Below are 24,008 nucleotides of genomic sequence, written 5' to 3' on the forward strand. Positions count from 1 at the left end.
CTCAGCTCTGTTTGGCTGATCTCTGAGCAGGACTCAATAATATAGCGTTAATGCAGAGAATTTTGATAGTTTAGTCATCTCCACTGTAGAAGGCACAGAATTTAAGATAGTAACAGACAGTATTAAGAAATTAGGATCAATGAGAAGCTTTTAAATATCAGGAGAGGGAACCTTTGTATCAGTTTTGGATTATGCTGACATTTTGTAATCGCATGCTTCAGCTTGTACTCTTTTCACACAACTATTGCTACGATGTCTTATTGTTATAGAAGCACAATGAAACATAAAAACCCACACATCCCGACTTGACACCATCAGTGTAAAAACGGTCTCTTTATCTCACAGCTTTGCTGGTGCATTAGACTTTGCCTTTTATTTCAAAACTGTGAGACATTTTCTGAAACATAGCTGCACGGTAATCACACGCAGCAGATATCAACCTGACCGTGCACATTCCCACCTCTAACCTATTTGGCCCATCAAGGGAACAAGGGAAAGGGATTACACACCTTGTGAGTCAAGGGCTTCCCATCCCCAAGAGCCTTTCCAGTCAAGACTTCGAAGAAAAGGATGACTGGTGTGGAAAAAAAGGAAAAGACGACACAGTAAAAGCACAGGCCGTATGACTTTTCAGAATGACAGACATTAAAGAGGTTCCCCTTACCTTTTTCATCACTCTTGTCTCGAATGGCAATTGTGTCATTACTAAGTGAGACACTCTGGGCATTTAAGATGTCAGCTCTCATACCAGGGAACTTGGGGGATGATATCAATCGACCCTCATAGGAGAATGTATACAAACCTGCTCCATCCACAAGTAAAAAATGCCTGGGAGGGAGAGACAAGGGATGAGAGCGGAGTAAGTGCCCTGTGCGAATACAGATTTTAAATGTGAGTGAGCCGAGTAGCATGGGGGAGGAATTAAGGAGAGCAAAGTGGGAAATTAAATGTAAAATACTAGGATGTAAAAGAATGAAGACAATAGCAGTTCATTAACTGAAACAGGCAGGTAATTTGAATATGTACAGCACATCAACACAGTGTTAACTTACTGAGTAAGATGCATAAAACTCAGTTGTGATTACAAAATAGCCAGTAATCTATTTAACACTATGCTGAGTGTCAGAGACGGCACTAGAGTATTGCACAAGAGCTACTCCATATTAATCTAATTTCCCCCAGTGGTTTCACTCTCAGCCTTCTTGTATGACAGGGGCTAAGCTAGAGCACTGTGTGTGTGTGTGTGTGCTTGTGGGAGGCTGCTGCTTGATGAGTGGCCAGTGAAGAGTAATGAAGCATTAGAGAAGCTGACAGACGATCCAGCAGTCTGTTCTGTCTCTTGGTGCACTGCTCCTGGAGTCGAAAACTCACTTTTCTGCTTGCAGGAGGAGGCTGACGGTTCCCTCCTTTAGGTCAAAGATGAGAGGAGTATTCCAGTTTCTTGAGCTGGCACAAAGAAAAAAAAACAAAAAAAAACGGGACAACGGGACTTCAAATTTTGTATCCAACAAAAAAAAAAAAGAGACACTGAAGTGCAGATATGAGAGACAGTGTATTAAGACCTGGAAAATGTGAGTTAAGAGTTCTGAGTGAAGAAAGGTAAGAAACCAATCTACATATGAATCACGAGGAGTGAAACAGAGACCAGAACAGGTCATCATTAAGTGGGAAAAATGCTGTGACACAGACTGAGCAGATTATTAGTGTGCTTCCCTTTTTGGGTAACAAATACAGGTGGTTTCTGTGTGCTCCATCTGGAAATTTGAAGTAAAAAAATAATTCTTATATATATATATAAATCTGATAACTATGGTGGGGTGTTGCTATCACAGAAACAAAAGAAAAATTGATGGGATGAGAGAGATTTTTCTTTGCATCTTCCATTTCAAGAATAAGAGTCAAAATGTTGAGAATAAAGTTTAAATAAAGTTTAAACTGTATCCTGGTAAGGGTAAAGTGTGAAATATGATTTTTTTTCTCCTCCTCTCACCTAATGTGGTACCTTTTCTTCTATCTCCTATCTGGCAGCAATTATCACTGAGCTGCATGGCCACGGTCACCCGTCTCCCTTGTTTGTTTTCTGGATGGGTGCACTGGAACTTATGTTTCGTTATGCTATATGTGTAATGACAATAAAATTGAATCTTGAATCTTGAATCTAAATGCTGAAAATAATGTCTTCTGGTCAATCAAATCCGGTTTGGAGGGTGGCTGCACGTCTGCTGCCAAAGTGTACACATGTACAGGAAGTGGAAGTGAGTTTATGAAGTAATGCAACTGTAGGCTACCACAACATAGCAACTAAAATCATCAATAGACGACAACCATTGATGCCGATGCCATATGGCTCAGCTCATCGTAAAAAATCCATGTGCCACAGCATATACAGAGAACAACTTTGCTGCCTGACCATCACGTTTCGGCGTATGGCCTTAATCAGGGTCATCCTGAAACATCCAAAGTCCAGCTTTTATAAGGACAAGAATCTGAAAAGACAAACAAACCCATCAAATACCGCCACCATTGTGTGTACAGGGGTGGATTGAATAGTGTCAAACCAAATGTTTTCCCAGGTTTGAGTGATAATTGTTCTGGCCCAGAATAAAACCTTATGACATAACATAACAACCCCTCAAGTCCTCTAAAATCAAAGTGGAAATCAAAAGTCATAAAATGAGGATAAAAAAAAAGACATTGCTAAAACCAACCATGGTGCGTTCGTCCCTTCGATGCAGTGTGCCTGCCTGAGCTCTACACATTCAGGATCAAACTATTTGATCAACTGTCAGCTGGTGATTAAACATAATCTCTACGAATTTCACACTCGTGTAAGAATCGTAACACTCGTCTCTGTCCATTATCAGCTATTTCAGCTTGCAGGCATGAGGCCACGTCTTTGTGTGGTCTTTGCCTTCGGACACAATCTTTGGCACGATATCTCTGAAATACTAAAAATACTTATCATCACATTGTGTTTATGTGCTAGAAGAGAAAGAATTTCCTTGTAACTAAAACATTCAAGTACAATGTCACCATTTGATTGAATGTCGATTCAACTTTAATCTTGAAGTGGTATTTTGACTTTACCCAGAACACTTTAAATTCATTCTCAACATTATGACTACAAAATAAAAGAAAAGAAAAAAAAAAAACTCTACTAATCTCTTGGAGATAACGCTGTCCTAATATTCAAAAATATTAGGATTATTTGGTTGTTTTTCTCCTCATCACAGCCAGTTTGCCCGTTTTTCCTACATTTTGTAGATTTTCTTCCATTACATTCCAGTTGGACCTAAAAACTAAAAACTACAAGGTCCCTTACTTGTGAGTTACCATGGATAAAATCGTCTGTTCAAAGATTGAATGTAATATAAAGACTACGACAGTGAATGTAAAACATGTACGTGCTTTAAACAAAATCCCCAAAATCTTAAATTATAAGATGAGAAAATTCAGACAAAGAAACAAGACGAGGTCCACTGACTTGTAGAGATAACACTGGAGGGAAGTGGCAACCACCAGGTGACCGAATGCCAGAGAGGCTTTGATGACACGATCCCTAAATTCCAATATGTCGACTGCATCGTTCAGCACATTCCTCACCTGTGAAGAAAGGACAGGAGTAAACAGCAAAAGATGAGGAATGTGAAAAACAAAAGAAGGGATGACTTGACTTCGTAGAAACCGTACTGAACAGGCATAAACCTTATGTTACGAAAAACATTTAACAATTACACATGTATATGAGAAAAGGTGCACACAGGCTTCACAAACAGAGGGCTGAATGGAGTCACGTGTGCACAGGAGAAAACAGTGTAGAGCATTTCCAAGTATATGTACGGTAACTGTGGTCAGAAAAAGCAGTTTTTGCTGTTCAAAAGGAGTGTTTGCAGTGGCGGGCACTCCTCTTTTTTTTTCTTTTTTTTTTTTTTTTCTCACCTGCATAGATAAATACTTCCCTCTAGCTCTCTGTGAATGAATGAAAAGGCCTTTTCCAGCATCAGGTGAAAGGTGGGATTATTTTTACAGCTTTACAAATCTTCCTCCTCTGCTGCCTCCAGCGATCCAAATTTACATGCAACACAACCAGGAATAAAAAACATTTGACCGCAAGGTGGTAAATTTAGCTGGCTGATTCACAAACCACTGGCAGATGTGCACTTTTAAAACGGACTGCGAGGAGGAGAGGGGGAGGAGGGAGACAGAAAAGTGCCTGCAGGGCTGAAAATAAATGGCTGATGACCCAACTTTGTTTGGTTTACACAAACTGCACTTGGTAGAGATGTCTATGGCAAATGAATGCACGTGTGTTGGTACATGTGTGTGACCATGTTTCCGTAGGTGTGCGTGTCTATCTGAGAGTATACAAGTGCATGTGCACTTGGGTGTGTTAGCTGCACGTAAACGCTACCTTGTGGTTAATGTGAGTTTAAACAGTAGGGAATGGGGGAGTGAAGGGGACAGCTACACAGACTGATCATTGTCACTGCAGGGCTGCACACTGGTATACTGAGAGGGTCCTACTATAATACATGGCAACAACTTTAAAAGCCCTGGGAAGCGTCCACTTCTCCGTCTTTGCAAATAGCCTTTATGACATTGTGGTACTTTTCCTCGGTATGCCAACATCACTGAGATGACTTCGTTATTGTTTCGACATTCTATTTCCTCGTGGACAAGCTTATCCTCAATTATCTTTCTTTTAAAAAGTGCAGCTTTTAAGAGACCAGGATTCAAAATGGGTTTCCAGCATGATTCTTTCGCTTATGGAGTAGATAACAATTATCAAAAGATAGTTTTTTGTCTGTCAGATAGTTATTTGTCTGCTTTGTCTTGATTTTGTTTTTTTTTTTCTAATAGCACGTGTCGCCAAGCCTCAAAGACAAAAAACGGTGCAGCGACCTAAGCAGGGTGTCACAGGCTCTCTCTCTACCTGCATGGTTCTCCTCTTGGTAAGAGTGATGACAAAGTTCTTCCACTCCCAGTGCTGCTCCACCACATGGGCAAAGATGACATGTCCGTTTCCGCAGGCCCCGGCCAGCTGGGTGCCGTCTGCAGACCAAGCCAAGCTGAACACACTGCCTGTGTTAGGTTTCTCCAGCGCATAGGACCACTGGAGGGAGGGGTGAGAGGAAGAGACGGTGGAAAAAAAACTAAAATCACAGATCAATACGGTTGACGACTGCAGATATCTATTCACAATGATACACAAATACTTTAGGAGTATTTTGAGAGAGTTTAAAAATGTTACAGAAAAGAAAAAGTAGGACTCAGTGGTTCTGTAAGGGGATTTGTATATGGAAGACAGTGAGTGGACAGTCACTGAGGAGTGATGAGTTGTTGAGGAGTCCAACTGTTGCACAAATAAACATTCACTTTGCTGTCCTCATCCATATAAAGAAATCAGGACAGGGAAGAGGGTTTATGTTTGAGCCCAAATACAGAAGCAAAAAGCTAATTCACAAGTCATTTCACTTAATCAGAAAAAGTTTGAAAAAGGCAGAACCTAAGAAAAGAGAACGAGATACAATATAAGAAAGAAGACTCTTGTCCACTGAGTTGCGTCAGCTTTCACTAACTCTGCAGGGACATCAGCAGCTCTTCAGTATTTAAAAGAAAACCCTTTTCATCTTTCATTTTTTCTAGCGTTCATCTACAATTCTATTTTTTTTTGGTCATGATTTTTCCTCCTTCCAGCTCGGTTTTTTTTTCTCCCACTATTGTTTTTCCGTTCCCTTGTCTTTTTTCATCTTTAGGCTCTCACAACAAATGCCAAAGCCACTGGGATTTAACCAAAGCAGTTTTTTAGTTAGATTTATAGTTTGTAATTTTCCAGGACGATCAATCTTAAGACCAGGCGCTGAGTAAAGAACACTAAATATGTTTATTTCACTGACAAATACATTTTGTTTTTGCCCACTTTGCACACCGAGCATCTGTCTGCAACTAGTACAACAGATTTTCTCCCCACTTGCCACGGGTGCGAGTGCTTGGCTGATCTAAGCTGGGTTTGGAATTTCTCAGCTGTGATCTTCCACACAAACGCGTGCATTCACACTATAAACTGCTTATGTAGGGAGAAAAGTGCTAATGTTAACCTAGCCCTGCCTGCTCGCTCGTGATGGAGAGACAAGTGTGGTGCAGCTGGCCAAGTGCTGCGGTGAACCTTGGAGTAAAGGCCTCAGTGTGTTCGCTGCCTCATACACATGCAGCTGCGGGATGTGAGGTGTATCGTTATTTCCTCTTCGCTGCCTCTGACAGGGCTCGAGGTAACGGTCGCCAGGCTACAGGTTACAGGCCCGCGGCTTTGATCTCTCTCCCTCCCCTGGTCCTCCTGTGTGCCTCACACACACGCCACTCAGCTGGTTTTGGTCAACTCCCTCCCAGCAGTTAATGTCATATCAGGACCCAAAATAGCTGCGGGCAAAAAAGACCTCTCCCATGTGGACAAGGGATAGTTTGTTAAAAGTTAAATTAATAACTATTTAACTTTACCCTCCCTCCCTTCTTCCCTTTGATTTCTGTAGATTCAACCTTCCTCTCAGACAAATTTCAACAGGAATTACCATCTCTTAATACAAATATATTCTTTATATCGGGGTTTCTTTCTATTTGCCTAACCTGTGTGGAGGTGGGCTTACATGAGCTCCACTGCCAAGCAGCTTGGGCCAGCGTTTATAATAACAAGAGAGCTCATTTATTCTTCTGCTAACATCTTGAGATGGCCCGCTCTGTGTTAAAGCACCCCAGGGAGAAAAGAGAGGGAGTGAAGTGAGAGGGATGGATAGATGGAGGGTCAGAGATGCAGCTGAATGTATACACCAGACTGTAATGAAGCAGGACATATGATACCAGCTGAGGAGCACTGCTGGATCCATGCTTACCTAATGCTTTTAACACATTGAGCCGTTTGAGTCTTTCTAGAGCCAGCAAGCGAGAATGTGTGTTTGTGTGCGTGGAAGGAAGAAGTTATCTTTGTGTATGTGTGTAAGAGCAAAAGCACGATAAAGCAGTATAAATATATATATATATATATATATATATATATATATATCAAAATAAGAAAACCCTCACAACATTTTGTTTTTGTGCATAACGACACAAAAATGATGTAGGTGTTCACGTACGCCCCTAGTGAGTGTCCAGTCTCTGTTTTTTTAAGCTATGTGTACGTGTGTAAAAAAAGTGAAAATCCTCTGGCTTGTCAAAAGTTGTCAGACAGTGTCTGACTATAGGACACCTGGGGGGGTTCTTATTGCTCTTCTGCTGAGATACACGACCTGGGTCTGGAGGAAGAAGGGACACAAAAAACTTTCCAAACCAGTGTTCAAAATACAAGTTGTTTGCCTCTCTCTACATCCTCTGTTCTTTCATTTCCGTACTGGTGAATTCAGATAATCTGACACATGGCTGTCTTTATAAAAACTGGTTAGAAATACAACTGAATCAGGAAGATTGCTCTAAAAAATTAGAGATGCACCAAGCCAATTTTTTACTTTCCAAATGAACCAATAGAGAGGCAGAGACACATCCTGATACCAGAGCTTTTTTACTTGAGTACTTTTATAACTTATCGTCAATATCGTTGTTGTTGGTGGTATTGTGTGCATAAAGTAGTAATAAAACTGCCCAGCAATTCCTATAAAAAGAGCAAATGTTTAACAAAACTGAATTCAGTTTAAATATATTCCAAAAGAATTCTTTTTGACTGCGTTTCAAAGAGTGCCGAATTTTGACTCGACATATCAAGATAGGGTATTTGGTATTATTTGATATTTCAGCAAAGTTTGGTGTGGCTCGTGTGATAAGAGTCAGTTTTTTTATCAATACAGCTGAATTCACCAGAAAGCTGCTCTCATTAACATATTTTCACATTTCTCTTGTTAGACGTCTAAACTCGTCCGAAACTGTGACTGAACAGCAAACCATTAAGACTACATGTCAAATCTGTGTCGCTTAAAGAATGTCGAGACTGTTGCTCTGCTCTAATAAAATCCTGTCAATTCAGATACACTTGCATGTATGATGATCTCCTGTGTACAGGCAGACTTAATAGAGACAATCATTACCTTTAAATGCACAGTTAGGATGAGGTTTGGCCTTTTAGATTACAAACATGAAAGTGAAATCGGTTAATGACCTGAAGGATGTCCGACTGCTATGAAAGGTGTCAAATTCTTGGAGGGGAACTGTGGAGAATGTTCCGGGTACTTAGGCCAGTTCGATTCCAAATTGAACATATTCGCACAAGAATAATACAATTTTCACCGGAATAATCTGGGTCTGCTGAACTGATTTTGGGAAATTCATTTTGATATAATTTCAGTTAGATTAACATCTTCTATACGTTTCCAAAGTCATCTTTTAGTTGGACTAACTTAATAAACTCAAATTTGTTTAAACTCATGTAAACGTACCGACTGAGCTCACATCCAAGTTCCAATTATGAGTTGCAAAACTCATGGATTTGACAGTTTAAAGCCTTATATTTATCTTTTTAAAGCAACTGATTGTGACCCCCTGGCAGCCTCACAACGTGTTATTATGAGAAAACCTTAACACCATTAGGACTTTAAAGTTTTGAGCAGTGCAACAGCAAAACAGCAGTGACGGTGCAGAGGCTGTTGCCTCGGGTGAAGAAAAGATCACGTTTATCTCGAGCTAATACCCACTACAATGTTATAGTTGTAGAATAAAACTCTCATGAGTTTAACTCTGACTGTTCAATAAGCTTATACATGAAGAAAAGTGATATTTTTACCTGCTTCAATCCACTCCCCAGATGTTACACAACCATTGGTGCTTGAGATGTTAATTGCTTTGGTGATATGACTTGCTGTTATAAGAAAACAAAAACTCTTTAAATTCAGTTACATTACACCTTGTTTGATTTACTGTCCAATCTCACATGATGTATGGCAAATATCGCATATCTTTATGTCAATTTCAAGGTAGGTTTGAAGGAAGCGTGAGGAACATTAACAAGAAAAGAAACCAATGTCTGAATTACTCAATACCGTGGCTTTAACTGATTGATGAAGCCACTAATGCTACATATTTCATGTCTGTAAATTGCTCAACAGTAGTTTCTGGCCCTGGTCTTTACACACTCATATTTCCCCAGGCTCCCTGAATCTTTTCAATACATTATGCACTGTGGATGTTAAAAGACTTAATGATGATTCTCTGATGGAATTTGGCACAAAATGGTGAACCACGACCCATCCTTGTTTGACAAGATGAAACCTTCTTTTGGATACTACTTTTATACCCAATCCTGACACCCTCACCCGTCACCAACTACTCAGCAGATTAATTGGTGACAGAATATACCATTTACATATAAAATAGAATATGCAACGCAGTTAATTATATATTCTATAAACTTTTCTGTCTTTCTTTGCCTCCTTCCCAACATCTTTGAGTGTGTTGCTGGCATTAAGTTCTAGATTTGTCTAAATTTTCTAAATACAAAGAAATTGGTCAGCAAAGACACTAAAAATTATTCTTTTGAACTTTTGTCTGTTAAAAATAGGTTGAAATTATTTTTCAAAAACGCAGACTTAAGTTTTAGGAAACTTTTAGGTTTGTAAATCACTTAGCATATAGAGAATAATGAACATTTAAAAAAAAAAATGGAATTGAAAGAAATTATAGAACTTATTTCCATTAGCCTTGAAGCAGATGTATGCCATCATTCAGGGGATGCTTTTGTTTCTTCCCTTTTACTCTGTAAAGCCAGACAGGAGTTTTTGTATTTTCAAAAAGGATAAAAGTCTAGCAATAAAGAGGGGAGGAGGTGAGAAATGACTGTTACAAGAAGAGGAGAGACGGAGAAGACAGAGAAGGGGAGGGGTTCAGTCGGGGGAGGTGAATCAGCCAGTGGCAATAGATTTGGCAACTGGTTTTATTGCAGCCTAAAGGGGTGGAACTCCACTGGATACTTGAGAATTCTTCTAGACAAGCCTGGAAAGAGATTTAAGACTGATTCAGAGAGATATTACACAGAAAGACAGTACATGAAAACATGCAAAAGAAGTGTATTAAGGCCAAAATGAAGTCTTGGCGTCAGAAGTGGAGTCAGTATCAGCCTTCATCATGCTGGAGTCCACTCTGGCCATTGAACCGTGTCTGTCCATAATGGGCAGCTTTGTGGTCAGAGAGAAGGTGGCAGACATGACGTGTGGTTATTAGTTAAGGTCTGGGGGGAAAAAGGGGTGAGACCCCTCAAACTCACAATGAACTCATACAGACTGACCAAATACCATATAGAAATGCAGTCTAAACTGGCAATCTACCACTCGTGCTGATCCTTTTAAGTAGCTTGCGAGACAGCAACACGTGCATCCGGTGTCTGTTAATATGTATGCATTTATATTACTTAAAGGTGCAGAAAATGTCATAAATAGTTGGCAAACTCCCTGTGTGTAGAAAAGGAAAAATGCACTGTGAGTATCATGCATGATTCAGCAAAACTCACCCATTTGCCAGCTTTCACCATTTTTACCTTATGGATGTTACTTTTTAATTCATGAATAAGTTTTTGAGCAAGGAGATGTTCCAGAAACTCTGACTTGCAACCTACCGTGGATCTACACAGACATACTAACAACTCGGCAGATTTGCACACACACGCACACGCGCACGCACACGCGCACGCACACACGCACACACACACACACACACGCACACACACGCATGCATGCACCACAAAGCCAGTATCTTGAAGCACAGCCTCTTGAAGAGGTGTGCTTGCCCCCCCCTTTCTTCTCCTCCCTCGCTCTACATTTCTCGACATATGTTTACCATTAAGACTGGCAGGTGTTGTGGGCCTGCCCCTTCTCGCTATTGTTGCCCTGAAGCCGCGGCCAATGTGGGGACGCCTGCAAAAAGGTTATGTTAACAAAAAATTAGGAAGAGACGTTCTCCTCTGACAGCCCCACAACACCATAACCTCAGCTTGTTACTGAAGGCACTCTCACCCTATATGTGTGCCCCTCTAAATAAAACTGGCTAGCTCCACCCTTTTACTTTATCAGTTTCTTGCCCTAATTCTTTTCACACATCACTTAGACACAGTGGTAGCTGCCCATTTGTTTAGTGTCTAAGACTTACTGCAAGTAATGCTGTGTTCAGCTGAAACTATGCTGGTTACCGTGCTCTTTTTATTCACAGAATATAACAAAAGATGTCAAATCTCTGTATTTCAACTTCCTCTAGAGAGGGATATAAGCAACGTTTGCCTGTATTTGAAGCAGAAGCTATCTTAAAAACAAAGCAATGAAGAAGAGAGACACACAAAGGCTGACAAAACAGATAAAGACAAGAAATAAAGTCAATGGTAAAAAAAAAAAAGAGTGTCTATCTGTATCATTATATTACCCTTTGCCTGTCTCTGTCTCCACCACCTGAAACAGCGCTCTGGTCTTAATGGTGGGGGTGTGCAGGGGTGGAGCACAGTCCAGAAAAAGGGTTAATGACACATGTCTGGACTAATGGCTCCCTGTGGAGCTATCTGCTGATTCAGCCCCATTACTTCACAAGCATTAAATATGTCTGCCCTGACCCCGTTCTGCACCCCCACCCCAGCACTAATGCAAGTCAACAGCCTCCTAATCAGAGGTGGGGCATGAGCTTTGCAGACTTTCTGTTCATTTTAGCCCTTCATCTTGGACACTCCTGACACAGAAAAGCAAGCATCTAGGAAAACTTTGAACTACCATTAGTGTTAATGGGTCAAGCCGAGTCCGTGACCCTGTTGAAAACCTGTATTTTAACCAGCTACAACACTTGGCCTTGGTTTAAAAAGACGAACGCAGGATACATGTGGTAAAATGTACACATATAGATTACCAATATAGTAAAGATTACTCTGCTCCAAGTATTGACTGGGTTCCATAACACTATCAAACTCCACTCTTACGAGCATGAATTGTTACACCATGTTACAACACGGTGTCCATCACGTTTAAAGAAGGAAAATCTGACCAATTGATTGGTATGAATCATTCCAGATTCTTACAATGATTTTGACGAAGATTCTTCATGAAAAGACAACAATGAAAAGTCAAAAAGTTGTGGCAGCACACTGAAGGACCATTCTTTACTTCTAATCCCATCTGCCAATCACTTCACTTCTTTGTTGTGACTGAATTTTCTTTTTGAAATAAAGATTTTGCAAAGAAAGTTAAAAGCAATGATTTATCCGATTATTACATAACAGATGTAGCTGCAAAAGCAACGCATTCTTAAAACCTAGAACTTCTCTTATCTGTTTGTTTAACTCTGTGCTAGTGAGCTAGTGGGAGCCGTCCTAGTCCAGGGTTAACAGTCTTACATAAATCAGAACAGATGGCAGACTCTCTGCAAAGCCAGCTGGCTTTAGTTTGCCTGTGTGTCTGTGTTCAGGACAGGACCTGGCAGTGCAGGTACAGAGAGTAACTCCCTGCACATAATAAACACAACATGTCTGAGTGTAATGGACAGTAGACATATACAGGCAAGTTTCTTGCCATGAGGAGACAGAGTGTGTATTTATGAAAATACTAAGACAAATCTGCTCATACAGACAAAAAAGAAAAAAAAAAAGGATTAAATTAAGAAAGATAAAATGTGTTCAGCAGAGCTTTGGTGAACAAAGTACGTTGTTTTGGACGAGGGCTCATCAGTCTCTTAACAGATTAGGAGTGCTTGTAAACGTCAGCTTGCAGTCACCCACTCCACGGGGGATGGGTTAACTTTAAGGATAAGAACAGCGCTGGTCAAACCTGAGAGTGAGAACTGCCCTAGATGAGAGCTGGTCTTTAAGTCTCTTTACACATAAACACGGGTATTTTGGCAAACACAGATTTTTCTACACGTTGTCTGCCTATTGCCTAAATGCAAACCCAGTTCTTGGCCCCTGAAAAAAGTTTTTAGAAAGAAGAGAAGAGATTAAAAAGTGGGGGGCCACTTCACAAAGAGCGAAGAAACTGTCAAAATAAACAAGTTTGTTCGGACAAGGTCTAATGCTTATTTCACGCTTGCCGTTCTTGCTCTCGAGCACGGTGTCCTGAGCCAAAATTGACGTCACAATAGCTGACACTTTGGTGCCGTTTACCTCTACATTTATGTAATCTGACGTGCGCCATGCGAAGAACGTGTTTACAAAAAAAAAACCAGGAGGAGCAGCGGGGAAGAGTGTGCAACAATCTATCAACAGAGACGAAGGTGCAACTACAGAAAATGTGACTAAAACATCTAAAACGGCTTAAGAGTGAAACGGAGACGTTGAAAATGTGTGGTTACATTTATGTACGGACATCATACTTCCTGTGCGATTTCTTCTGAAGCCATTCACTTGGTGTCAGGGCGCAATTGTCTCAGTAGCGGTACCTACTGTTTAGGAAGAAAACTGCAGTGAGTCTTACATGCCTGAAGCTCTGGCTTAAAGCTGCAGTCTGCAGGATTTGTTGTTGTCATACGTAAAGTCCTAATTTTTGGCATTTTAAGAGTTTACATGATCTATCAGAACACTTGAAGTTGAAAACGGTGACCTCCGTAGTCGCAAAATGCAAGAAATGCTTATTTTTTAACTGAAAAATAAAAAGTTATTCAACTTCCTGTCCCGCCCCATCAAAACACATGAGAACTCGTGCACGTCTATGTGCACGCCAGATGCGCTTACACGACTCCTCATTCATCAACTCACCTGTCATTTGCGATCATGGAAGACACAGTAAGTAGACAAGCCCATAATGAAGTTCAATAGTCCAGATAAATAAGCGTGGGGACGAGCCTACCTTGTATCGCGCGTGCACAATCGGTGATTGACAGGCAGCAGAGCCCAGCTCGTAACCTGATTGGTTACCTTTTACCGGTCCGGTCTGCAATTTTGTAAACAAACCTGCTGGCTTTGGAGGGACCTAGCGGGACATATAGGGGACCTAGAGAACTCTTTTTTTTTTGTATTGGGGTATTTAATGTACTACTTTCAGAATCCCCGGACAGTTCCAGGCATTATGCTTGAAAAAGAGTTGCAGACTGCAGCTTTAAGGCGGTAGCATGGTTGCCGCGTCTGTCACGGCGGTGGTGGACCGTGACGTCAAAATGACGTTTCAGGCCTGGCGCTTCCCTTGAAAAGACGGCGCTGCGCGTTGTCGTGCACCAGTCGATTTTTGTAACTTGGCGGCGCCGAGCACAACGAACCGGATGGACCGATGTGAGACCAGGCTCAGTGAGGAGGTGCGTTTGTACAGGCAGCTGTACGAAACTGCAGTGAAACAGCACAGGGAGCACGTAAACTCCCAAAACTGGTGCACAGAGATTGGCAGAACTTTGGGGAAAGAGGGAGAGTTCTGTAAGAATGTGTGGAAGAAGCTACAGGACAGATACGTGAAGGCAAAGAAGAGGGCAGAGACTCTGTTGATGCCGGGGGCTTCAGACCTTCACCTCTTTTAACTGAATTAAAAAATTAAAATGATCCGAAAACTGCAGCAGTATCATTAATTACAGTATTCTTGCTCTTGACAGCGGCATTGTTTTCTTCTCCACTTTCGTGGTTGTAGAGTAGAGGTAACCTTCACGTAGCAGCGCCACCTCTGTGACGGAGAAAATTGCAACTACTGGCGCCACTATATAGGGTCCTATGGCGGGCACGAACTCGTGACGTCATCAACACCGCTCGCGCGAGCAGACGCAGCAACCATGCTAGAGCCTTTAAGTGGTTATGGCGCTGTGTTGATGATACGATCAATGCGGCAAGCAAAACCACAGCATAAATCACCCCAATTTTTCTAGATAACCACTATGACCACTATCGGAGGCACAAATAAAACCTGTCTTTTCCCTAAAAAAAAAAAACTGGAATCAAAGATTAAAGATTGAATGCCAGAGATAAAAACCCTCTGGAGGGAGACAAGTGGGATCTTGCTGAAACCTTTGACATCTAGGACCTGGTGTTCTCTTTGATACTTAAAGTTAAGTGTATGGCGTCATGATGCCAAAACCTAAAGAGCTCTCTAATCCCATTAGAGGAATAACTGTGCATCTGGCCAACAATATGAAAAGATCTCCTAATTGTTTGAAATATAGACATTCATCTCCAAGTGGCCTGAATTTGAAACCGCAGCCAAATTTTCCAGAACTGGGCTATTGTGGCAAATTCAGCCCAAAGAAGAGGATATTTGATGCAAAAACCTAACAGTATCACCACAAGAGCTGCAGGTAACTCTTGCAGCAGCTGGTGTCAAAGTGCATGCCTCTAAAATCAGGAAGATATCACTCAAAACTCGACCTGCTGGAGGGAAGTGTGCCAGGAAAAAGTCTTTACAGTCCAAAAAGAACATCAAAACAAAACTAAGGTTTCCCAATGAACATAAATGCAACAACCAGGTCTTTTGGAAAAAAAAAAGTGCTCCGGACAGATGACTTTGTAGAAAGAGTGGCTTAGCCACAGCATCAGTGCACATGTTTGGCACAGAAGAAGAGCTTTTCAGTCAGGGCGCTCTGATCAGGATTTTTGAGCCTTCGACTTCTTATGTTACCTTGCTAACGTACTATTTTTAATTGCCTAAGAGACGTGATTTATTAAGAAGTTCATTTACTGTATTGTGAGGTGGGTTAGGGTTGTGTTAGTGTATTTGAGTTCATAGAGTCATTAAAATTGTATTAAAAGAATGTAAAATTGTAAATTCTCTGGTTAAAAATGTGCTTGTTAGGTACTCTGATGTAAAAAGTAAGAAGACACATGAGTAGATTGTAGTTAGGCCTGTGGCATTATGGGTAATATCCAACATGGACGGAGAGGAATAACACATGGCTCAAAAACGATGCTTTCCTGCATGTAGTCCAAGGGGTACACATGGTAACCGCCCTTTGTTTTTTTAATATTGTTTATGATGTTATCGATATGCCTTTAAGTGGACAATGCAACACATTCTTGAAGCAATTTTATTCGATTCATTATGTGTGTGTGATACTTATGTGTCTTTGGAAATATATAATGGCAGGCAGTAGCATGAGGCTCGAAAAGGACAGAAAGATGCCGTTTTCAGCCTGAATGTCTTTTTTTTGTAAAGTTTTCTTTATGTTGACTGAAGAAAAAAAAAAGGACAGACGAAATGAAACTTCAAAAAAACATCTGTATGACACGTGGACAGTTTGTCGGACCCGTACAGATACACTATCTATGATAACCTTCAATGATAAGCATTACATTAAGAGATGAGCAGGCATCGTGGTTTGACGGTATGAGGTACTTCTGGTCGGTGAATTAAAAAGAGAAAGAAAAGAGCAATCTATAAGGAGGCTCTTTTGAATGAAAGCGAAGCTTCCATGTGATCTGTTGGGTTCCTTATCAAGACAACATTTTATCAACTGGCATTATATCAATAAAATCATTTAGAATTAGACTGAACTGAGGCGTACCCAACTGCACATATTAACCTGCTTCCTTTGTCTTCAGTGCCCTGAGATGACTTTTGTTGTGAATTTGCTCCATATATATATATATATATATATAAATATATATACAGTATATAGAGTTGAACATCAAGTGTTAAAAAAGTCTTAACTGACTTATCTACACATTCTGCTTTTTGGTTGGCATGTAAAAACCAACTATAAAAACCAGTGTGCAACTATAAAAACAAGTTAATTAGTCATGTGCTCCCTGTTACCAACGCAACTAGCCACTTGCACCTAAAAAGATGGTCGTGTGATGAAAGTTCTCATGTTTAACGACTATTTGAGTAGTGAATTACCTCAGAATATGGGCGGTTATTTTTCATTCATAGCCAAGAGATTATACCTGCTGTAAAAAGAAATACTCCCCCCTCCAAAAAAGTGGTGTGAACTGACCAATCTCAAAAGGCTATAAAGAATCTTATTGCAAACATTTTATTGTAAAATGCCCTCAAAACTAGGCTTTTGCCTAATTCAAATAACACTGTGTAGCTACTATCTATTTGTAAACACGGGCTGGTGTGAGGAGCGAAGTTATTGAAATACCCACTTGGCTCAGCTAAAGAGATACCGAGGCCTGGCCTGAGATGAGTGCAGAGTGGTAGAACTTGGAGTTTTGGCAGTGCGAGGGGAAATAGAGAGAGGGGGTTGGGTGGATGGGCGAGGGGGGAGCAAGACAAACTAGAAGATAGCAGGAGCGAGAGGGAAAAAGAGTGAGAGAGTAATGATCTACACATGGTTTTATGCTAGAGCCTCAACATAGTAACCATAGACACATGCTGGGGCCTCCTGGGACTCATCAGCAGGACACAGCTGTGAGCTGGACAGCAGAATTCTATTAGCACCAACTATGCACATATGCACTTGCAAAAACATACACATATGCACGTACATATACACAAAGGTAATTTGGTCATTTAAATGTGTTTTGGCATGCTATAAATGGCACATCATGAGACCCTACGAGACCATTGATGGCAGGTTTAACAATATACAGGATTATTTTGTTGATCTAAAGGCTTGCGGGGGTTGTAAAGTTTGCAAAATATATCCAGAGAGCTGAGACAACAAGCAATGACATCCCTGCAGAAAGAATAACAAAATTGTTTTGTAAAATATCAGTAGGCATGTGCCTCTTCAGCCTATGAATAGGGGTTTCATGAATCCTTTGCAGACATGGGGACACATAAGAGTATTGGCTTTATCTACTGTGGCTATGTGAAATATCCAGGAGGTCGATGGAAGACGTTAAAATCACTGCATTACCTGTTTAACATAGTTGAACAGGTGGTGTGAAGACAATGATGATGTTTATTCCATCAATCTTAACAAAGACTTTGTCTCACTGATGGGCTGAACATCTTTAAAGGTGGCTGATGTGTTTGAGTTTGGAATAGTCTGCTGCAAATTGCACATTTGAACCCAGTGGGTGTCTGGGTAGAGGAGCCGGATTCTTTCACCTTCCACGCACTGTTTACTTTTGGCTGTGAATTTGGCTATAATTATTCAGCTGATTTGGCGCCTCTGTTGATTAGGCTTCACCGTGATGGCCAGTGCTTGACAAGGCACTTCTAGGTTTCAACAGGGATTTCCAAGCTCTAAGGGTTGACGGTCGGCTGTCAGTAACGTCAGAAGCGTCGTTGGACGTCGAAAATGTGGATATGGCTGAAATATCAAATCAGCATCAGTTCTGTTGGTGAGAAATCTCTCTGTTTGTCATTTTTTAATGCGAGAAGCCTAAATGCTTAATAAAAACATAAATACATACATACAAAAAAAAAAAAATCAATATGTTAATTTCAATTAAAATGCAGGTTGTCGGGGTGGTCGGTGGCGTAGTGGGTTGAGCAGGCGCTCCATGTACAGAGGCAACAGTCCTCGCTGCAGCTGGCCCCGGTTCAAGTCCCGCATTGGACGGCCCTATGCTGCATGTCTTTCCCCTCTCTCTGCCCCCTGCTTCCTGTCTCTCTCCAACTGTCCTGTCCATTAAAGGCATAAAAAGCCCCAAAAAATAGATTGTAGAGTAGCCTAAACATGCTAAAACACACTTGAGCTACAACTATATTGGATTCTAAAACTGAACTAATAATGAACTAACTTTATGTTTGTTTTGTCTGTGCTGGAGACTCGGGTCCCTTTGCGCAGTCGTAGATGCTATGTTCTAATAGACATCTCAGGGAGGGCGGGGGCTGCTGTCACCACTTGTTAGCGATGTTGGTTTTATGGGTCCGGACCCTAAGAGTGACTTTCAGATTTCCCCTTAAGTTTAGGATTTTTAGCTGTGCCTTAGTTGTAACACATGTTGTTGCGTCATGTGTGAAAGTATAGAAGCAGAATGGGGGGTCGAAGTTGACCCACCGATACGTCTCTGAGCCGTCACGGGAGGCAGTGACAGAGGCAAAACGATCCCGTCTCGTGTAATCAACACATCAAGCCGTTATGGCGGAACTCTCCACTAGAACCAACAATGCTGTCGTAACTTAGCTGTATTTGCAATGCCGACTTGAGGTCTGAAGTGACAACCCCATGCGGGCCTGAATTGCCTTTGTTTGGCATGTGTGAATTAAAAGAAGGAACATCTACGGGTGAACACAGTTGTCTTTTTTTCCCTTTTGTGTCAGTAAGGCGAAACCCAACGCATGAGAGAGACTATATTGAAGCTGCAAATGTCCAGCCTATGTTGCCTGAGCCTTCCCAAGAATATGTATAGTGGGCACATATTGGCACAGACAGGGTTATTTGGTTGGGTATATAATCTGCAATCTGATTTTAATCAACCTGCTAAGACAGGTTGTATGGAAACAGTTCAGCTGAAAGCTGTGCCTGCTGAACATACTCGAAGTTTAATGAGCGTAAAGTGTAGCACTGACTACAGCATGGTAGACCTTCAGCTTTGTGCCAAGGCTGATAACATCCTTCTCTCCCAGACATTTAGTTGGTATCTCTTGAAGGCGATTAAATTTGATTTCCTAGATATGAAAAGTGATGGAGATTCAAAATTAGCTATTATCTTCAACAAACCCTCTCCACTGAATGCAACAAAAAAACTCTGGAAGCTCAAAAAAGGTGGTGTATGGTCTTCGCTCTTCTTGCAAAAATGTTTTGAACTATCTTGCCGCAAAGATTGTTCCCAGTGCGTGGTGTCCATGGCCAGCTCCGTCTAAACATCACCTCTAAACTTTAGAAGAACTCTAGTAAAGATGTTGTCAGCTATGAAAAATGGCAATATGCCCTGTTAGTTAAACCAAGACTGTTTCCTTTGATTTTATATAAGAAATCACAAAAATTTTATTGCTCAATAATAACTGATTGAAGAGGCTGCAATTGCTTTGGTAATGCAAATAACAATGATTCAAATGTGATAGTTACTATTCAGCCGCAAGACTTGTACAATTTCTCCAAAAAGCAGTGTGTCAAATTCAGATCCACTCCTACAAGTGTGTGCCTATTCGTTTATGACTGCAAATAGCTCAGACTTATGTTGTGTGGAAACTGCTTTTTAAATGTTACCAAAGACCAGCGAGTAAGATTGTTGTTATTGCTTTTTGCAACAAAAAAAAGGGACAAGAGTGCTCATACAAAGACAAAGCAGGCGTTTCTCAATTGCCGTCAGATAAATGGATTCATGTTTGAAAGGGGGTTACAAAATGTAAACAAAGGCAAGTAGCAGCACAGACATACAAACACAATATTAAGTCGCAAATATGTGCTCATCAAACAGCATTACTTCTCATGGAAGCAAAAACCTAGAGAAAATGATAACAATCAAGGGGACCAGTCAATAAATGAGTTAAAGCAATAGCACCGCTTGATTCCCCATGGAAGCCAGCACTGGGGGAGGGGGAGGAGGGTGCAGCCAAAATTCAACCTTTTTGGACCTTGGTGCATTGTCTCCAGCCCAGCTGTAGCCCTCAGTAGCAGTCCTTAATGAACTCTGGGTTGGCAGTAAAGCTCAAAGTGATACCCAAGGCTTTCCCTTATTGGTGTGCAAAGCGAAAGCCCTTTATTTTCTTCCTGCCTTCGTCACCAAGTATCACCCTCACTCCTTATACTACTTTATCCCCCTTTCCTCTCTTTCTCCTTCTTTTTTCTCTGCGAGTGTGACATGTTTGTCTAGATAGTGGAGGTAGTGATTTTGTGCTGCTAAGAATGATGACTCTGCCAGAGGGGCTGGCAGGGCACCGTCTCACTGTCATACCCTTACTCTAGCCGTGGGGGGAGGGAGGGATGGAGGGATTTAGAAATAAAGGAGAGGAAGAAAAAAAAAAGGGAGAGAGACCAGAATGAAGTAAGTGAGTGAGAGAGAGTGAGAGAGAGAGAGACTTGAGGGAAAGAGAAACCACCGTCTTTTATGGAGACCAATCCTCCAAGCCTCATTGCCTAGGCCAACTTTAAAGGATATATTGGACAGTTCCACACTACCCCACCCCCCATCCTTCCAACTGCTCTCTTTTCTCGGCTCTTTTTATGCTCCCCTTCTTTTTGGTTTCCAACAAGGCAAGCCTTTAGCCGAACTCTAGAGAGGTGTAAAAGTAATACCATGTCAACAAGTCCCTTTTACTCTAACCCACTTTTTGCAGACAGGCAAACTCCCTCTGCCCCCCACCACACACACACAAAGAACTTGCACAAAAAAAATTGGGGTCAATCATCTGCGAGATGGACCTTAGGATACACTGTTCCAAAGAGTGCGCCAGAATGAGTTCAGCAACACAGAAAAGCAAAGCCTGCTCAGCACAAAAGGTGAAGAACAAAAAAGAGAGACCATTATCTTCACATTCTGGTGGAGAAACTAATGAGCTTTTTTGGAAGATGGATCAAGTCTAGATGCAAGAACGGCATCCAACACTTTTATGTGTTTCATGCACATGACTAAGCGTAATCTGAATTGAAAAGACTATCAAATTTGTCAGAAGGAGTCGGTATAATTATTCCCGTGACAACGTGAGTGAACAGTGACAGGGGAGAAATCTGAAAGGTGAGACTGACCCAATTGCTCTTTTCAGAACTCTTTCTATCAGTTCACAATGTACGAAGGGAGCTTTCTGTTCTTATTGCAGCTAGAGAACAGAAAGGAAGAGTGGAGAGAGCAAGAAATAGCATGCAAAAAAACAGATTTGAAGGGGGAGGGAGGGGTAAAGTAAGAGAGAGAGAGATGTAGCCCTACCCAGTTGCCTGGGGAGAAAACTGCTCTGCTGCTGACTCAGGACTCTCTTTGTTTGACAATGCTCCCTTGCTCTTGCTCTCACTCTGACACACTCTCAAAGTTACCAGTTTTCTTTTTTTCTCAAACACTCAGTCACCATCTTTTCTAATGCGCACATGGCCTTTTTTTTTGGTCAGACCTCTGCCAATAATTTTTCAGCTTTTCTCCTCTCTAACTCTCTCTTTGTTGTTTTCCTAACCCCATTCTGTATGCGTGTGTCTGTCTCTCCTACTTCTGCTGTCTAAACCGTACAGTACCAAAACGTCCCCTTCTCATTTGATGAAAACAGATAAAGGCTGTTAGAAATCTGCCAAGTTTTCTTCTTTTCTTTTTTTTTCTTCATGCTCCCCTAACAGTGGTTCATGATCAGGACCAAAACTCAGGGCTCTTCAATTTTTTTTTCCCCCAGCAGTGGCAATTTCCAGATGTTGGACGAAAAGTGGTAGGTAGCAGAACGTCAGCATAGGCCTAGGTCTATGCTCCCCAGTGATGAAGGGGAAAACTGTTACAGGAGCTAACTTATTAGATGGGGAAGTCTGGATTTTAGCATTTGTGGAGAACATGGTGCAGTAACTCAAGGAGGAAAAGATCCTACAGCTAAGAGGAGACAGAGGATGACACTGACACTGGCAGACTAACAGTAAAGAGCTATACACTTTGAGAGGAAAATAATGGTTGGCAACTATAAAGATGTCTGACAAAGTTCTCTATAGAGAATGAGGTTGCTGCTAAAGAGGGAAGGAATGAGAAAGAAACAGAAAGACAGGAGATGGTGATTCCAGCTCAAGATGGATCCATTCCAAAAGTTGCAATACTAAGCAAAGCCCAAAGGGGACTCCTGGACTACCCCAGAAGAAAGGGAGGTAAAAAGGGCCTTGGGGAAGACACAAAGGAGAAGGAGCCATGAGGGGAAGCGCTGATAAGCTCAACAAACCCAAAGGGAGGAAGGAGGAACGTGCAGCAAACGCAAGAAAGATAAGAAGGGATTTACACCTCTCTTTAGCACGGAAGAAATCCATCTTTAAAAAGCGAAACGTGTCTCAGAGAGAAGGAGGCAGTTAGAAAAAAAAACTGTGAAGTTAAATTTCCAGCTTAAGTCTAAAAAGAACAGCTTGTTAAGTCTATTGTACTGGCACGAAATGGATTCATCAATAAAGGATCAGTTTGCTCTAAATACAACGCAGCTAAGAGAAAAACATGACCAACATTAAAGACTGAGATAATAATTAATTGACTGTTAAGACTGAACTCGTTTCATACTTATAGTATATATAATAGAAATAGAAATCGTTTTTAAGAGTAGTATAAGTCTGACATATAATCTAACAATTCTTGTGCCCCAAACCTTTATGAGTGAAACAGCTATTATCACAATGCAGAAGGAAAAGTGCATACACTTCGAGGAAAGAGACATTTATGCTATTACACATGACAAAGCTGTCGTGTAGAAGAAAGAATCGCCCTGAGGCTAATATTAAAACCATCTGATCCCAACGGAGCTGTCTGTAGTTAAGTATAATTTACAAATAAGGGAGCAGAAAGGAGAGTGGAATACAGGATATGTACACTGGATTAAAAACAGTGTGACAGGAGCCTGGATCCAACCACAGCTCAGCTCAGACACATTAAGTAAGGCTTTAGCTAAAGAAGAACAGAAGAGTTATATTGACTAAATTCAATCATACGCAGCCATATTCCCATCGAAATAAGCTCTGTTCAAAAAGCCAAAGGCTGATTAATAATTTAACTGAGTTTAGTCTGGTAAATGCATGTTGTTGTTTTTTTTTTGGCTTTTTTTTTTTTAATTCTATCCTGCCTTTGTGCCTATAACCAAAGTCGGCACTTGCAGTTTTCCAGCACTATAAGAAATGTGGAACTTCCCGGCTTCATTTATCAGCAGAATTTCTGAAAACTATGACCAAAGAAAAATCTCAATGGAGCTAAATGTACCCAAATAACATGACTTGTAAGCCAATCCGTTATGATTGAGAAAAAAAAAAAGTGCAAAACCAAGCAGCGATCGCGTTTACGCATGTGAGCATGGGTGTACAGTGGAGAGAGAGAAAAAAAAACTAGTGGACAGAAGAGAAGGGGGAGAAAGAGTGGAGAGAAAGAAGCGAGAGGGTGCTTGCCTGGCACAATGAGCACTACTTGTTAGCCTGTGACAGTGTCAGGGATCGTGACAGGGTCCAGACGCTAGACACCAGCTGCAGCGCCTCGTAAATAGACTGCTGTCTCGCAGGCGCATTTGCACGCCGATGGTTGCACACACACACAGGCATGTGGGCACATGCATATACTATGGCAGGCAGGCACACAGACAGACACTGACTTATTGTGTCTCCCAAATCTTGTAAAA

General features: G+C 41.2%; 1 protein-coding gene across 1 annotated transcript in view; it reads right to left on the reverse strand.

Moving 5' to 3' along the window:
• ift80 (intraflagellar transport 80 homolog (Chlamydomonas)) overlaps positions 1-24,008 on the reverse strand; it is a 50,275-nt gene that overhangs the window by 11,736 nt on the left and 14,531 nt on the right. Inside the window, exons 9-13 of the mRNA XM_075473321.1 lie at positions 4,934-5,113; positions 3,485-3,603; positions 1,372-1,446; positions 665-828; positions 510-574 (exon numbers count right to left, since the gene is read on the reverse strand). Coding sequence (XP_075329436.1) covers positions 510-574; positions 665-828; positions 1,372-1,446; positions 3,485-3,603; positions 4,934-5,113 — 603 coding nt within the window. The remainder of the gene's footprint in view (positions 1-509; positions 575-664; positions 829-1,371; positions 1,447-3,484; positions 3,604-4,933; positions 5,114-24,008) is intronic.

The sequence above is a fragment of the Odontesthes bonariensis genome, chromosome 9 (assembly GCF_027942865.1).
Source record: "Odontesthes bonariensis isolate fOdoBon6 chromosome 9, fOdoBon6.hap1, whole genome shotgun sequence".
Taxonomy (NCBI): domain Eukaryota; kingdom Metazoa; phylum Chordata; class Actinopteri; order Atheriniformes; family Atherinopsidae; genus Odontesthes; species Odontesthes bonariensis.